The sequence below is a fragment of the Larimichthys crocea genome, chromosome VII (assembly GCF_000972845.2).
Source record: "Larimichthys crocea isolate SSNF chromosome VII, L_crocea_2.0, whole genome shotgun sequence".
Lineage (NCBI taxonomy): Eukaryota > Metazoa > Chordata > Actinopteri > Sciaenidae > Larimichthys > Larimichthys crocea.
In genome coordinates, this window is record NC_040017.1 from 14,917,868 (window position 1) to 14,934,327 (window position 16,460).

At 44.0% G+C, this 16,460-nt stretch overlaps 1 protein-coding gene across 1 annotated transcript; it reads right to left on the reverse strand.

Annotated features, from left to right (window-relative positions):
- Positions 1–235: 235 nt before the first annotated feature.
- On the reverse strand, positions 236–15,906 carry prpf8 (pre-mRNA processing factor 8). The gene is made up of 43 exons (XM_019259481.2): positions 15,719–15,906; positions 15,086–15,206; positions 14,837–15,005; positions 14,542–14,706; positions 14,202–14,420; positions 13,886–14,098; positions 13,652–13,777; positions 12,864–12,969; positions 12,369–12,559; positions 12,132–12,251; positions 11,827–12,016; positions 11,475–11,594; positions 11,032–11,166; positions 10,750–10,879; positions 10,442–10,638; positions 10,047–10,253; positions 9,373–9,536; positions 9,140–9,266; positions 8,787–8,979; positions 8,489–8,676; positions 8,147–8,385; positions 7,858–8,004; positions 7,508–7,718; positions 7,257–7,373; positions 6,898–7,145; positions 6,624–6,803; positions 6,350–6,485; positions 5,824–5,993; positions 5,572–5,701; positions 5,317–5,463; positions 5,007–5,167; positions 4,714–4,905; positions 4,069–4,306; positions 3,823–3,951; positions 3,559–3,672; positions 3,284–3,457; positions 2,944–3,137; positions 2,575–2,814; positions 2,306–2,447; positions 2,019–2,159; positions 1,763–1,902; positions 1,120–1,322; positions 236–823 (listed from the first exon to the last, which is right to left on the reverse strand). Exons 2-43 carry the CDS (start codon positions 15,192–15,194, stop codon positions 669–671), a joined length of 7,017 nt encoding a protein of 2,338 aa, XP_019115026.1. The 5' UTR covers positions 15,195–15,206; positions 15,719–15,906; the 3' UTR covers positions 236–668.
- Positions 15,907–16,460: the final 554 nt, after the last annotated feature.

The following is a 16,460-nucleotide window of genomic DNA, read 5'->3' on the forward strand; positions in this document are numbered from 1 at the left end:
ACTTAACTATCCAATCACAACTAAAACAAATGGAAAAACTACTGTAGTTTGTCTTGTTTAAAATTTAAAGTGTGCTTGAGCAGGAACCGAAATGAAGCAGAGTGTTTTCCTGTGGGTTGGTGTTGACCTCTGGCCTGTCTAAAGAAGGAAGCAAGCCAAAAAAATTTAAAAAATGTTCCCAGCTGCAGCTAAAATTAACATAAACTGAATAGATTACAATAATACAAGACAAATGTTTATTAAAAAAGGTGATCTTTATTTAAACCCAAGCTACAATGTCACAAGATGTACAATACAACATGTGTAACGGGGCATTGCTGGCATGAAAATACAACTTTCAATTTCATTTCTTAAAGGACTAAGGGGAAGTAATTCTTAACCCCTTTTGGAAATTATCAAATATTACAGTGAAGTATTGTGTACTGTAAACTACACACACAAATGCACATTAAATGTAGAGGAAGTCTTACTATAATAAAGGAGGAGACAAAGGAAAAACGTTTGTAGAAAATATCAAAAAATTAACACACTCCTAAAAACGTCCTAACGCCTTTACATAAAAATTTCCAAACATCAGTTCAACAGAAATATTACAAGGGCTGTTCTGGACCGGCTCCACATGATTCTTTGCAGACGTATCTACAAAATAATGTGTAGAACGTCTGCTCTCAGGCATACATGTCCTCGCGGTCTGCGTTGTAGATCTCACCCTCCTGCAGTGAGGCAAAGTTCAGGAAGTGCGAGGGCCGGTGGACTTCATGGTAGAACTCCTTGGGGTTGGCCAACTGCAGGTCGTACTTCATGTTGGGGTCGTGGCGCACACCTGTAGCAAGGCAAGTAAACAAAAATGGTTATTAGAGCTCTGTTGAGCACTATACCATTTAAACAACACTGTGTACTGAGCTGTGAAGCAGAATTGGACAGGAAAATCAATCAAATTGACACGAGGACAGAGCGGAAATATCAATGTATACGACACAGATTTCTGTCCCATATTTAAACTGATTTAAAGCAGGGTCATCTAGCTCATCTAAAAGTATATTTTTTTAAAACAACAGGTTGATCTTTTTAAATTATAAAATACAGTTCATCCATCTTATTACAATAAAAAAAACTGACCCATGAAGTTGTAGTTCCAGGACACCTGGCCAGGCACCATGAAGAAGCCCAGGAAGCGATCAGAGAGCAGCATCTGCACTCTTTCATAGTGGGATGGCAGGTAGCCTTTAGGGTTGTTGCCCTTGTCGGTGTTCTGCCGACCCCACTCGTAGCCACTGGGTGTCAGCTTGTAGGCTGTAAGCGTGCACGAGCCTGGAGTGAAGCTGAAAACGAGAGCAAACGACCATCACTTTATTGTCAGAGTTAAACTTGATAGATTTGCATCAGTTATTAGCTTTTAAAAAGATAAGTCAATTACTTTTTTTGACAAGTTTAATAGCCAATCTTTTAATTCCAGGACACTATTTTTGAACTCTTTGTAAACAATATGAAGTTGCTTAAGGTTAATGTGATCATTTATAATGGTGATAAATAAAATTTCCAGTCTTGTGTATCTGATATTATTCTGGCAATGAAATAACTTTGAATAATTACTGCTAAGTGCTGGTAGCAGTAATTAAGTAATCAAATATTTGTTTGTACTTGTTTGTCCAGATGCCAAATGATGTGTACTTTTAGTACAAGCTGACTACTTCCAAGTGAGGAGTGTTTACTATCTGACTATGGAAAAATCACAAGACAAACAGCAGATTATGACACCTACCTGCAAGTGATGATGATGGTCTTCTCTCCATCCCAAGAGGGGTTGTCAGCCATGATCTTAGCATGGGTGGTGACGTCCTGTGGTGACAGCTGGGGAGACTCGTTAGGCTGGGTGTGGATCCAGCCAAGGGGCTCCATTTCCTGTTGACGGAAAGTAAGTAAGTTCAAGCTAGGACAACAAAAAGCGCACTTTAAAAACTGTAACAAAATGCTAAGCACCAATCATAAACACTCTCAGACTGCGTGTGTGTCCTTACCTTGAGGTATTCATGACCAGGCAGCTGGTTGGGCAGGTGGACAGTCTGGTGCGTCCCCCACTGTGGCACCATGACGATGCAACGGATCTCCTTCACCTGGGGGTTGTCTGGTGGACTGGTGCCATACAGGTAGCCTGCAATCTGGAACAGCACAGTGCAGTGTCAATATCTACAGACGTAGTTTGTTTCTTTACTTTGCACAGATGAGATAAGACACACAAATGTTTTGATTTACACGTCAGACAGGGACAGTTTATGAACTGTAGTACTATCATTCTACTACATACCTGTGCTCGCAGATCTGAGATGCAGATGAACTTCTTGAGGACGTTCTTGGGCAGGATGTAGGTGTAGCCCGTCTCCTTGATGTCATCAGACGACACGTAGATGTGGTTGGTTCGGAGATGGAGGTTGGCAGCAGATATGGCCCTGACATGTTAAGAACAAGGAACATTAAAGATGGAAACCAAAGAATATGACTACTGGCTAGCCACTATTTCTTTACGGATCCTAAACTGAGTGAAGAAATGTCTCGAAACAAAGTCTGTCTGCATACCTGACTCTCCATTCGGTCTTAGAGGAGAAGGTCTGGGTCTCATAGTTGGAGGTGGTGGAGGTGATGATCTCGTCACCGTGCTTGTTGACAGTTCGTGTCTGTGTGGCGGTGAGCTGCGACTGCTCTTTAGTCTGCTTCTCAATCTCGGCAATTTGCTGGCGCTGCTGTGACGGAGCAGAGATTTCCATACCCAGGATGATGTCACGGATCTCAGACTGAGTCAGCGAGGCCACGTTCACACTGGATGAAGACAAAGAAAGCATTGACTACTTCAGGCAAGTCTGATTTTGTTCTGTTCCATTGAAGTTACAGAGAACAACATACTGTGTTTACTTGAGGCAAATATTCAGCCCATTAATGAAATCTTACTTGTTCTTTTTGCCGTAATCTGCCAGAATGAGATCTTTGAGCTGCACTTCCACCTTGATCCACTCCTCGTCGGTGAGCGTGGGCCAGATGTGATGAGGCTCAGTGATGGTCGTCTTGTCAGGTTTCAGGATCACCTTGGCGCGGTCATTGTTGACATGGAGCGCTCTGAGGATCAGGATGAGTCGGGAGAAGGCCTAGAGACGGAGCAAACACAAACTCTTTACACAGGGAATAAGCAGACGTCACCAAACACTAGTTTAGATGGAAAATCAACTTAAATCAGCTCAGGTGATATACATTTAACCCCGGTCTGAGTCTCATGGGATGGAGTGAAACTCACTGTGTAAGACGAGATGGTCTTGAGCCAGTCGTCATAGAGGTTGAACAGCACCATCTGAGGCTCTGTAGCCTTCAGGATCAGGTCTCCAAACTTCTCCACCTTCAGACAGGCCTGGAACGGCAGCTGCAACTCAGACCCTTTGATCACGATGTTGGGGAAGTCGAGCAAGTGGACCTGCACAGAGAGAACAACAACATTAGGAGTATATCTCACTGAGATGATCCTTCCAGGTTTTACCTATTATTAAAGCAGTTATTGGCATCAAAGTGTCTCACCTCCAGAGGATCAAGCATGCCTTTTCTGGTTACAATGATCTGTTTCGGCTGCTCTTCCACAGGGAGCGAACGAATGAGGGCAGCCACTTCTTCAGCTGTCTTCCATTTAGCCAGCTACAGAGATAAAACAAGAATAAAGTTAGACACTCAGCAAGAAGCAAACAATTTCAATGTTTGTGACAAATATCTATGTAGCCACTAAGCACAAGTGTACATAATAAACATAAATACAGAGTTGGTGATTATAAAAGCGAGTGGCCGTACCTGTCCCAGACGTTTCTGTCCAGCCCACACAGATGTGTGAATGATCTTGAGGAAGAGCTGGCCTGTCCTGGGGTTGAAGATGAAAATGGCTCCATTGATGGGCTTCGTGGTCAAGTTACCCTCAAAGGTCTGTTGAGTTAGATGGAGAATACATGTGACTAAATTCAGAGGACAACTTTGAACTTGTTTTAACTTTGTTCACAATATTAAGACGCAATCGTTTGAAAAGATCTGCTCGGTCCTCACCTTGTGAATGGTGACTCGGTACACATTGGTGTCATCCACAAACCAAATGATCTGGTTGGAGAAGAGTTCACCGTAGTTCTGTGAGGACAGGTAGGGCTCAGTGGGCTCAGAAGAGTACAGCTGCAGACCTTTGCGGATGCGCTCCCTGAGCACATACAGGGCAGGATTGGCCTTCATGATCTTGGCCATGGCCTGCTGGATCAAAGGCTTGCTTCCAGGGAACCAGTTACCATAGCCACTAGGGAGGATATAAAAGTTAAATATTGTTTTATTTCATAAATATTTCCTCTCCTGATATCCAAAACAACATTTCAAGGAGGGCAGAGTACCCAACAACCTCCAAACAATGTTTGAGCTGATGTGACTGTCACAGACACGTTCATGTTGAACACATTCGGAGGCTAGTGTGAACACAAAGGGTACTATAGAAGATAGATGTTAACAGGAACAAGTGGATGTCAAAATTCACGTGATGCTGTCAAATTTCTATACATACACAGAAGACACTTTAAAATCAGGAAGAAAACACTGTTGCCTTCTTCAACACAAAGCTGTGTGCAATGTTTTGTTACCTGTAGCCAAGGTAGGGTCATTATTTAATTAATATCATCTGCCATCAAGTCTCGTGCTTGTAAAAATCCTCACCTGTGGAGGTTGTAGGCCAGGTCGATGGCAATGAGCACCCCGGTGGGAGAGGGGTAGATACTCATGTTGTCGGTGGTGTAGTCCAGGAACTTGGCCCTGGCGTAGCGCTCAATGTCATGCGAGTCATAGTCACCCCAACGCAGCTGAATGTCGATCCAGTACTTCTGCGTGGTGGTGCTGTCCATCACATCCCTGTAGAAGGAGATGCACGTTTTAATTCATAGCCCTGAACAGAGTTTATTAAACCCATTAACGTGCACTTTTTAACTAGAAGTGAAAACAGGCCGTCATACTTTGAGTCAGCAAGCAGAGATGGTCGAGAGACGTTCCACTTGTATGAGGCAAAGAGGAGGATGTCAGCACAGGATGAGTTCATCTTGTAGGACTTCCTGGGATGGATGGTTTCCTTCTGCACCGTCTCAATCTCAAGAGCATCCAGTTCCTGATCAAACACCTGATAACAAAAACAGAAAAGGATTTCATTGTAGTAAGATCATGTCAATAATAAAGCAGGTAAAATCCATTTTTTTAAAACAATGAACTTCAGCTACATTTCTGCTGATGAAGCTAGTCCATGTAAGGTATAAATAAATAAAAACCTACCTGACAGAGATCCATGACAATGCTCTCGTGAATCTTCTGCCACAAGTGAGCCCTGAAGATCTGAATGAGGGAGATCTTCAGTGTGGGGATCTTGCCGTGCATGAAGATTCCTGTCAGGTCAAGTTGCACCTGGAAACCCACGTACACCTACAGACAAGAGGAGAGAAATGTAAGATACAGACAAAGACATGGAGACAGTACTTCAAATCTATCGATCTGGAAAGAGATGAATGTTCAAATGTTGGTTGTACTGACGTTGGCTCTGTTGATGGTGGGTGACCACCAAAGTGTGAAGCGACGGTTGGGGATTTGGTTCAGACCGGACCTCTGAGCATTGGTCAGCTTCTTCCATTTCATGGACTCCTCAAAGCCACTGGCCTTTTCCCTATAAAGTCCAAAAATATAAGTGATGAAATTACATGTAAACAAATCTACAACTTCTCAGTTACGAGAGAAGTAAACGCTAGGAGATCAAAGTAAAAACAAACTGTGTCAAAGCGTTCTCACCAGAAGAGACCCTCCCAGGTGGGAAAGTAAGTGCCTTTAAAGAGTGTGTGCTCCAGGATGCCCTCCACGCCGCCCAGAGCCTGGATCATGTCTGTGCGGTAGTTGTTCAGGTTCCACAGTTTGCCGTCGTGCCTCTGGTGGGTCCACCAGAACGGATTCTGCTTCAGCACCTGCAGTCAATCGAGACAGAGACATCAGTAGATGTAAAATATTTTATATAATTTTGGTATATTAATAATACCAATAATTTTAACCAACTGCAAGTACTGCACTAGAACTAAACAAAAAATGGATCCCTGATACATCTGGGGTGGAAAAAGTAAAGCTACTTTTATTTTTGCTCAAGTCACAGTCTTTACTTTGGCCTCAAACTTTACATTGTTTTGCCCTGTAAAGAGGCAGCAACATTTTGATTTTATTAATAATTTGGTTTAAGTATATCTGAATTGTCAGACACTTTATTAATATATGGTATGCAATATTTAATCTCCATAAATCCATCACTATATCGGTAGTGTCATTATACCTGATACTGTTTGAAATCTGTCCTGACTCTCCAGCCCTTATCGTAGGCCAGTGTGTGTCTGTCCTTCTGGAAGAGTGTGTTGATACGGGGGATTCCTCTGTCCCACGAGTCCTCCAAATCCTCCAGCGTCAGACGCCTTAAACACAGAAAACACACTGCTATTAGCCTCGTCTAGTTTCAGCTCACATTCTTTAAAATAAAGACTATTAAAATCAGTGGATCCCATGAATCCTGGCTCTTTGTAGATGTCACGCTGATCTGATAAAGGCAATACCTGTTCTGGGCGATGGCCTCCTGTCTCTTGAGGGCGTACTCGGCCCAGACTCTCTGTGAGTCGATGAACTCGCTCTCCCACGGCTGAATGTAACGATACAGGTTAGGAATCAGCTGGTCTTCTTCATGGCTCATTCCAGACCTGAAGTGGGTGATGCCCACATCTGTCTGCTTGGACCACCTGGAGGAGAAGGGGAAGGATCAAAGCCCAGTTTCATAAATGAACTAACTAGTTCATTTACTGATAAGAGATAACAGCCCGCATTCAAACTTACCGTAGGTCTGACTGTGGAATGAGCACGTGGCCCATGGACAGCATGCCAAGGCCACCCAACTCTTTGGGAGTGTAGAAGACTACAGGAGGGAAACGGCTAGGCATTTTGGAGTTGAGACCGATTTTGATACGTGTCTGGATCTTGTTCTCACACTTCACCAGCAGGTCCAGGAGCTCCTGTGTGTTGACCACAGCCTCACGGAAGTACGTCATCAGACCAATCAGAGCCGTGTTCCACTTGTTCACAATCTGGAGGTAAAGAAAGGGCATAATGAAACATTCAGACATGGTAAGTATCCTTTAATGTTTTAATATTGCACTCTGCAGCTGTAGTGCTTTGCAAAGAGGCTCTCTGCTGACCTTGGTGAATGTGGTGGATCCAGAGGCCATCAGGATCTGACGCACTCTGTTGTGGAAGCGCTGCATTGATTCATCGTCCACGCGCAAGAAACACTGCGCCGTCCTCTCTTTGGTGACCTACACATGCAAATACAGCAGGAGAACTTAAAAACAGGAATGTGATCAGCAGTTATGTATTATAATATGCAGCACTGTAATGAGATTCATATTCACAGCATTACAGTTGCTTATTTTAGGCGTCGACTGCTCACCTCGTTCTGCAGGTTCCACACACCGTCCTTGTGAGTGAACTCCTCGTAGCTGGTGCGGCACTTTGGCAAGATGCGGCACTCAAATCCACACATGTTGAAGAGCAGGTTGGGGTTGTCTTTGCTGTAGACGGAAACAAAGCTGTTCTCCCACTGGACAGTGGTAACCGATCTGGGCAAACGATTCTTGATGTCCCAGAAAACAGCTCGTCCACTGGGAAGAATGACATTAGAAAGGTTGTGGTTATTTGTCTGCATATCTGGTAAAATAAGTATAATGTTCAGCACAGAAAAAGATTTAATAACACATTAAAATACTGGTTTAAGAGTCAATATCTTAAGGTGGAACTCACAGGTTGACATCGTGCTTCATCAGTCTCATGCGGGCATCACGAGGCCAACACTTCTTGTTGTTATAACCCACAATGTTCTCATTGTTGGGGTCTGGGTGCTCTGTCAGGTACCTCTGAATCAGATCCCTGGCCTCGTCAGCAGAGAACCTGGTGGACACATGAAAAGGCCACATGATTAACACCACTGTTAACCGATCTGTATCGTTTGGCAGGCAAGGAAGAAGCCAGAGACTGGAAAAATGTTTCTAAATCTTGGTTACAAACAGTAACGTTAGGAATGAAATCCCACCTGAAGAAGATGTGGATGCGGTCGATGTAACGGCAGTACAGTCGGATTGGGTGTGCGCTCTCAGTTGCTGTGTCTTGGAAACTGAGGAAGTCATTGGGCATCTGAGGAGGGCCGGCCATCTCGCTGGCACGGTGCAGGCCGAGAACCAGCAGGTCCATCACTAGGCCGTAGTACTGTACAATGAATGAGGCAAACTGGAGCCCCCTGATGATGCCATAGGAGTTGGTGTGGTTCATATCCTAGATGGACAAGAGACAATGAAGAAAAGAATTAGAACAATTCAATAAAAATGTAACTGAATGTGTGAGCTCTTCAATAGTAATACAATCACAGTATGTTTACCTTGTAGTTGATGACCACGTTGTTCTTGGCGGTCATGTAATCAGCGATGTTGTGGTCAACAATAAGACGCAGCAGCCTGTTGAGCAGGGTCAGATCAATCTTCTCGTACATCTTCTCATAGCGGGACTCCAGCATCACGTTGCACTCTCCCTCCGTAGTTTCCCACACGTCCTGCAAGTTGTTGATGCCTGAGGAAAATCGAGTGGGAGTTATCAGATGACATGCATGTTATTCAGTTTAACCTAAATTAATAGATGTATTACAAAATGCTATTATTGCTTTCTAAGTAGAGTCTGACCTTGGCACCACTTGTAGACCAGCAGCGGTGGTGGTTCAGTGTCAGCAGGTTTGATCCAGGGTGGGAAGAGGCGTCTCTTGTCTGCCTCGTACCACAGGTACTGGTCAAGGTAAGCATCTGTGATCTTCTCCAGGGGCTCCACGTCATACACCGGCACCAGATGACTGTACAAGTCCATGAACTCGATGCCAACCTGGAAAAGAAGAAGTAGTTCTGAGACTGACGGGAATTGAATATGATGGGTAAGAAACAGTAACATTAAGGAAATTCAAAGCAATCCGCTTATAACAAACATTTCCTGCAGCGGTTTACGTTATGCCAAAAAAAAAATCTCTGCACATCTTGGTCCTGACCTCTTTAAAGGCTCTCTGGGTGAGCAAATGACGTTTGATCCTGGACAAGGCCTCGTGAGGATTGTCGTACGCCTGCTCTATCAGCCCCAGCTCCTCCCTCTGACTCTGGTTCAGACGAGACTTCACACTAAGAAGACACAAAGACACAAATTACAAAAACAAATAATATTTTGGCAGGTGTGCTGCCTCTGCATTGAATAAACATTTGTTGATCATGTACAAACTGTGTTTACCTGTACGCCTCCTTCAGCCTCTCCAAGGCCAGGATGAGCAGCTTGGTGTCATGTTTGTAGGACAGAGGAGGGAAAGGGATGGGCGAGAAACGCCGACTCTCCAGCCAGTGAACGGTGGTGGTGTAAATGGCAACGGCCTCTTCAGCTGTGATGTAAGGGCCATCCTGTAGGCAGAACATACACATCATTAAAATATGGTAAATATATGGCTTTAGTAACTTGGACATAGGGATGAAATAGCACTATTTTTAAGTAATTTTGTATTTATGTACTAAGCTCCTTTTAGTAACACTAGATGTAGGCAATTAGAACATCCCAATTTAAAGAAAAATGTCACACCAGTATAATCATAGTATAGCTTAGCTCAAGGTATCTGAATGGTGAGAGACCAACTGCAGCTGCAGCCAGCGATAAATAAATGTCACCGTTCATTTTAATATTCCTCCAGTTCTTACGCACAGGCAAGCAGACCAATGCAAGTGCGCCTTTGTAAGAGGACTTCAGCAGATTGACAGTCGCTGCACTCATCAAGTTAGGAGTAAATATTTTACTGACAAAAAAACTAATACTACTAACTAATCGATGCAAGAAAAGACAGAAAACACACATACAGCCGTTTACTGGAATGAATTGGGTCTTAAAGGGTCAATTTTTCCTTTTCTTGTCTGTGTTACCTTCAGATAGTTGTGCTGCCTCTCCTGCTCAGCTTTGAGGTACAGACGGGTCAATCTCCCCAGGTTCTTCTTACACACCGTCTTGTCCACGGTGGCTCCACGACGGATACGCTCACGGTTGTAGTGGGCAGTGTTTGTCCACCAGTCGGCTTTAGCCTTCACGTAGCGCAGGATCATGTTCTCAATGGGAGTGGGAAGACCTGGCACCTGAAATGATGGAAACATTCTGAGAATCAACATTTTGTTCATTCTTAATCAACTTCAAAGTGTCTCAAATGTTTATAGATAACATTAGTCGATGATTACTCTGATTAATCTTTGTCTTTTTTAAGTAGTAGACAGTCACATATTGTAGTCTTAGTGACAGTGGAAGTGATGTCTGTAATGGGACTGACCTTCCAGGGGATGTTGGCCTTCCAGCACCTCCAAGACTCACTGAGATGCTGCAGGATGGTTCTGGCCTTGTTCTGTTTGATGCCCTCTGGCATCATGTCCAAGATGTCGTGCATCACAGCAGCACGCAACTCCAGGTCAAAGTGAGACTCCACACGCTGTTTGGTCACAGTCTTGGCTACGCCCTTGGAGTGACGTCCTGGTGGGGCGATCAAGAACAGTTGTTGCTTAAACAGTGTAGTTACTACAATGAAAACCTCTGTGCGTCAAATCATTATGTTGCAGAAATTATACATGTGTATATGCAGACCTTCAAACTGCCTGGCCAGCAGATTTCCAAGCCACCTCTCCAGCAAAGGAGTGATTCCTCTCATGAAGAACAGCCACACTCTCCAGCCAGGGGCCCAGAAGCCACAACCTGGACCCTTGCCAACAGGACCCTGATCAACAAGAACAACCACAGAAAATCATCACAACGAAATCAAATGTTTAGGTGTCACGCTCAAGCATTGTGTGTAATTTTTGGGAAACTAACAAACCTTCTCTATGGACACCAAGCATAATATCATCAAAACATGGTGCGTTCACTTACAGTGTTGAACCTGTAGTATATGAGATGCTTCAGATCTTTGCACATTCGGATTTGTCTCATCAGCTTGTACTTGTAGCGGTACATTCCTGTCAGCTGACCCACGTGAGCAAAGATGTACTGCAGCCCATCAGCCAACTACAACACAGAGACAACATTCTGGGATTAGTCGGTGTGAATATACTGAAAAACACAAAACTGAAACAGATTACTTTCTTAAGAGCAACCAAACCTTTATAGAAATTAAACCATTTGATGTCCTAAAGGTAAATCACTGTCTTACATTGGATTAGTACCCTGACCCTGTGAAAGTAAACCTTGTTCTGATGGTGGCTTTATTCTATCAGTAAAATTGATAAAATTACACATTCAGAAAGACAGAATAATACACTTCATTATGGCTCAGATCCAGATGGCACATGCTGTGCAGATTTTGCTGAACCAACCTGGAAGGCGTCAACATTTCCCAGTCTGTACTGCACGTGGCTGTCCACCACCAGCTTACTGAGACGCAGCACCTCTCTGCACAGATGGAAAGCGTTGCCGAATCGGGACTTCTTTCGTTCCTTTGGGACAGAAACAAGAACACAGCTGTAGTGAAAGTGGTACAGAACGCAGTAGGTCATTTGTTCTTTGTAATATCTTTATTCTCTTGTGTGTAAAGCCTCCAACAAAATGATAATGGAAATAGTTTAAGTTCAGAGCAACATTTAACCCACATTATATTATACTTATCATCCATTTAAGCATGCTACAATGTAAAAAGAAGATTGGCTGGATCGGTCCCGGAGATTGTACCTTTGTGGTCAGCGTCTTGACAGGCTTCAGGTTGAAGTTGTAGTCCAGATGCAGGTAGTTGAGATTCTTACGATGGATAAGCAGATTGAGCATGTTGTAGCCCTGTCTACAAACCTGCAGACCCACTTCCACCCAGTCCAGCTTGGTGGACTGGAAGAACTTGGTGGCTTTGAAGGAGCGGAACAGATACCTGAAAGACGACAGAGGGTAAATCTTAATAGAAGAAAAACGGATGAGCAAAAGACAACTTTAATTTGAAAGACAAGTTAACAGAGAATCAAAATCAAGTGTCTAATGATGCTCACCGCTTCTTCTGGGCCTTGGGTGGTCTGTGTTTGAGAGCATTGAGCACATAGTACTTGAGCAGTTTCTGGTACGACACACGCACTTTGACTGGCTGTCCTGCAGGGCAGTGCTCACGGTACCTGGAAATTAATTTAACACATTTTTAGACTTCCCCCAAAAGTTATTATTTTACATCTGAATGAGATAAACACAACAAGTTGTTTCTATGATGCATTTAGTCTTGGAAGTTTGCTCACCAGTTCTTAATCAGGGGGATATCAATGGCACGCCGTGTGCGACCAGATCTGAGGTTGAATGGTCTCGGTGCCCACAGCAGAGCAATGCCGTTGGCTGTGTGGTCTGTGTAGAGAGGGGTCTCCTTGAGGAAGGGCTCCACATACTCAGGAAGCTCAAACTCCTCATCATCGTCAGGCAGAGGCTCCTGACTCTGAGTGAGTACAGGGAAATGAGGAAGTGAGTTGACTTTTAAACAGTTAAATGTGTTTAAGTTTCGAACTTTAAACTTGTAGAAAGCAATGTCTGAACAGTGAAGTGCCGCCTGCAGCTGCAGCCAGTAATTAATAAGAATCACCATTCATTTTAATATTCCTCCAGTTCTTACGCACAGGCAAGCAGACCAATGCATGTGCGCCTTTGTAAGAGGACTTCATTCCAAACTTGACACTTGATGGGATCTTTTTACCAAAAAACAGAAGGTCGATAATCAGCCACCATCGCTTCACTTCACTTACCTTGACAGAGTGCCTGTGTGAAATGGGGTTGATCAGCGGGTCGAAGTAGAACGCTGGGAGATCTGGATCCTCTGTCTTGATGAACACCACGTTTGGTGTGTGATACCTGCAGAGGTGAAGTCATGGGTACCTTCTTATTGCTTACAGCCAATGTGAAAGACATTACAGCAGATGTAGTAAATGAAGGAGTATTGTTGTGGAGAAATTGCTGAAGTCAAAGGTCAATGGTGAGATCAGGAAGGAGGAAAGTGTTCAGGAGCCTCTGATGTCTTATGCTGTATTATTTATTGATGCTTGGCCAAGGAGAATTAGAGACACTCTCAAAGTACATCTGAAGTGCTTGAGTCGATCTCGCATTCTGACGAACTCGTGATGGTGGATAAACTTTAAACCCAAAGATCACACCCCAAATACTATCCGCCCAGAATGAGAATGTCTTTACTCATGGAGGTGTTATTGTCAGCATATTCTAGTCTGGAGACACAGGTGTCTGTCTGTTTACGCAGATTGGAACGTCAACAACAAGCTATCTATTATGACTAGGAAGGCAGCAATAGGTCTCTTTGACCCTGGCCACCACAGTGTTGAGATATGGTGGCAGTCAAAGACAAACAGTTAATACTGCCGTGGACCTAAAGGCCCACACGTGACCATGTGCAGCCTAAGGATAGAAAATTCCATAACAAGTATGAATGTTCAGGGGTATTTCACACAAATTACATCTGTACCATTTGTGTATTTTATATGTTTGAATTTTTTAAAATGAGAACTAAGAAATCATCTCTTACCATGTGAGGTGGACGTGGTGCGGCAGGTTGTTGTACAGGTAGGGGAAAGCGATTTTGTACTCTGTCCTGATAGGCTGTCGAATGATGATCTTGTTGATGTCATTGAACTCGTTCCAGTCCTCATCTCTGCAGGAGAAACAGAAGAATCATTTAACATCTCTTCTTAATTGGTATTTGTGCCTTAAGTCTAAAACAGAAACTGTGAAACGTGTTGGTCTGTCAGGAGATACGTACTGGAGGTTGATGTCCCTAACCAGCGGCTCAAACTTCGGTCCCCCGGGGATGGCCATATTTAAGGCCTTGGAAGTGAAGAAGGCCTTGAGGTCAAACAGATAAAAGTAATTGAAATCCACCAAATCTGTCAACAGCTGATTGGCCAGGCGGTAAAGCGTGGACATCATGGGCAGTGTGAACTGCCAGCGACGGTAGGTGGTGCCGTTCACAAACCTGAAAATGAACAAATTGATTATTGTTTGATTTAGTTCGAAGGGCATGAGCTGAATATGTAAAACTCTGTGTGTTGTCCGTCTTCAAAAATGTGATGGCTTACTTGGCGGTGTCTTTGAGGGGCTGATGCTCATAGAACCACTCCACACATGAAGAGTCCTCCTCGGGGTCCAGCTCCATCTGGATGGCCTCCAGTGGTTCCACATCAAGGATGTTGTCAGCGTAGTCCAGCGGCGGCTCTTCATCATCAAACGGTGGAAAGCGCATCCTCTTGAAGTGCCGACGATCACGCTTCTCACGACGCATCATGATCCACATGGTGCTGGGAGGAGGATGAGGGATACCGGTGATATTATACATCAATATTTATAAAGAACAGTGCACTTAGTGTATTTCTTTAGTGTATAAACACAATGTATAATAAACATAACTCTCTCTCTTACCCCCACTGCGCAATGTACACTGGCTCTATGACCCAGGGGATTTCATTCACAAAGGAAATGGCTCCAGTGATATGGTAGAGGACGGGCACATCTCGGATCTGTTCCCATGGCATGGGCATGTTTTCCAGCAGCTTCAGCACTGCATGCGGCATGTACTTGAGGGCACTGTTCAATAAAAAAAGACAGGTTAGGCCACGGCTGTAGTCATGGACCTTTTAAAACCAGTGAAGTAGAAACCATGCATATCAGTTTCTGGGTTACATGTACATTTAGGACCGTATAATTAATTTTTTACCCGAGGTACACTCTCTTGTCATGGCGAAACTTTCTATTGGTCATGTCTCCGTGGTCCCTGATGATCTTGCGGACGTGCTCGGGTGGCATGTCTTCCTTCTGAGCATCCACAAAGCCAAACTTTCTCTTCTCCGAGTACCGCTTCGCCTGCAAGTGCTGCCATTTTCTTGCTGTAAAAATAGATAGTGACAATTAAAATCATTTACATTTGCGACATTTGAGTTAATGACACTATGAAAGTGCGGCAAACCTTTCTCTTGCAGCTTTTCCTCAGACATGTAGTCTGGGACCGGCGCTGGAGGGGGCACACCTGGCGGCATCCCTGCAGGGACCCCTCTGTAGGGGAAGGTAGCTGCCATGGCGCCTTAATACTGAACACAGAAACAGCCAGTGTGTTTAGTTTACACGTCTTAAGTCTTTGTTACATTAGCGCACACAGTTTCCCGGCTCGCTGCAACAATTGGTTATGCACCTAAACCATGCAAAGCACAATAAACCACTATAGATTAAAATGAAATGAATGCTGTTGATTCAACACAAACGATGACTCGTCTATTGGCGCTATAAAGAAATATAAATCATTGTCGGTGTCGCCGATTAGTTTACAAGCGGTTAGCCTGTTAGCTTAGCATGGCCTCCCGTGCGGCACAAACCGTTTCACCGAGCACAACTTTGACTCATTACACCGGCTCCGTGACCTTCACGGCATAAAACACAATCAGATCATTCTTTACCACCAGGTTTCACGCAGAGTTTGCACATATTTGTAATCAAAGCTGGCCCTCTTTGGTTATCGGTCAGATCGAGCGTGGCTGGAAGAATTAGCAGCTAACGGCTAAACGTTCGAAGTGACAAACGGAAAATGTTCCGCGCGCCTCGCTACCTTCACTCCAGGTGTGACGTTACGGACAGGTTTGTTCCACGGTCAGCTACCACCACATCTCTCTCTCTCAGGTCCGTGTTGTTCTTTATTTTCTCTCCGCCTCACTGTTGTGTTGGTTTGTCTTCATCAAACTGCATCACGCACGATGAACGACGGCGGCCTCGCGATGAGCGTAGCGCAGCGGGAGTCACAGACCGCAGTTACGCCGGATATACGTACTCCTTAACCGCTGCGCAGGTTAGAGCTCTACGTCGAAAACTACGCAAGCGTTGGTCAGGCGCAATTTTTTTTGCAAATACCCGGATGTTGCCCTCTCACTGCTGCCCCCTGCAGTGTTGGAGTGTGACACACAGGCGCCTCTCTTCTTCCTCAGGGTTTGTGTCTTTGTAGTTGCATTACTGCCTCCTTCTGGTCTTTACATTCACTGTTTCCTGTATTTTTTTTTATAACTATTATTATTATTATTATTTATTTCAACAAACAATATTACATGAGCAATGACATTCAAACATTTTAAAGTAAAGTCACACCTCCATGAGAAACCAAACAAAAAATGACTGCTGTGGCGTATGTCACATATCAAACATAGAACAGATATGAAGAGGAATGAGAGGAACATTATTGAGAGCAGGCCATAATGACACTATATTTTGTAATAATAATGAGATTATTTACTAAAAACTCATTTGTTTTGTCTTTGAGGATTACTCCTCTTCGAATATTTCGAGAGGACCAGAAGTCC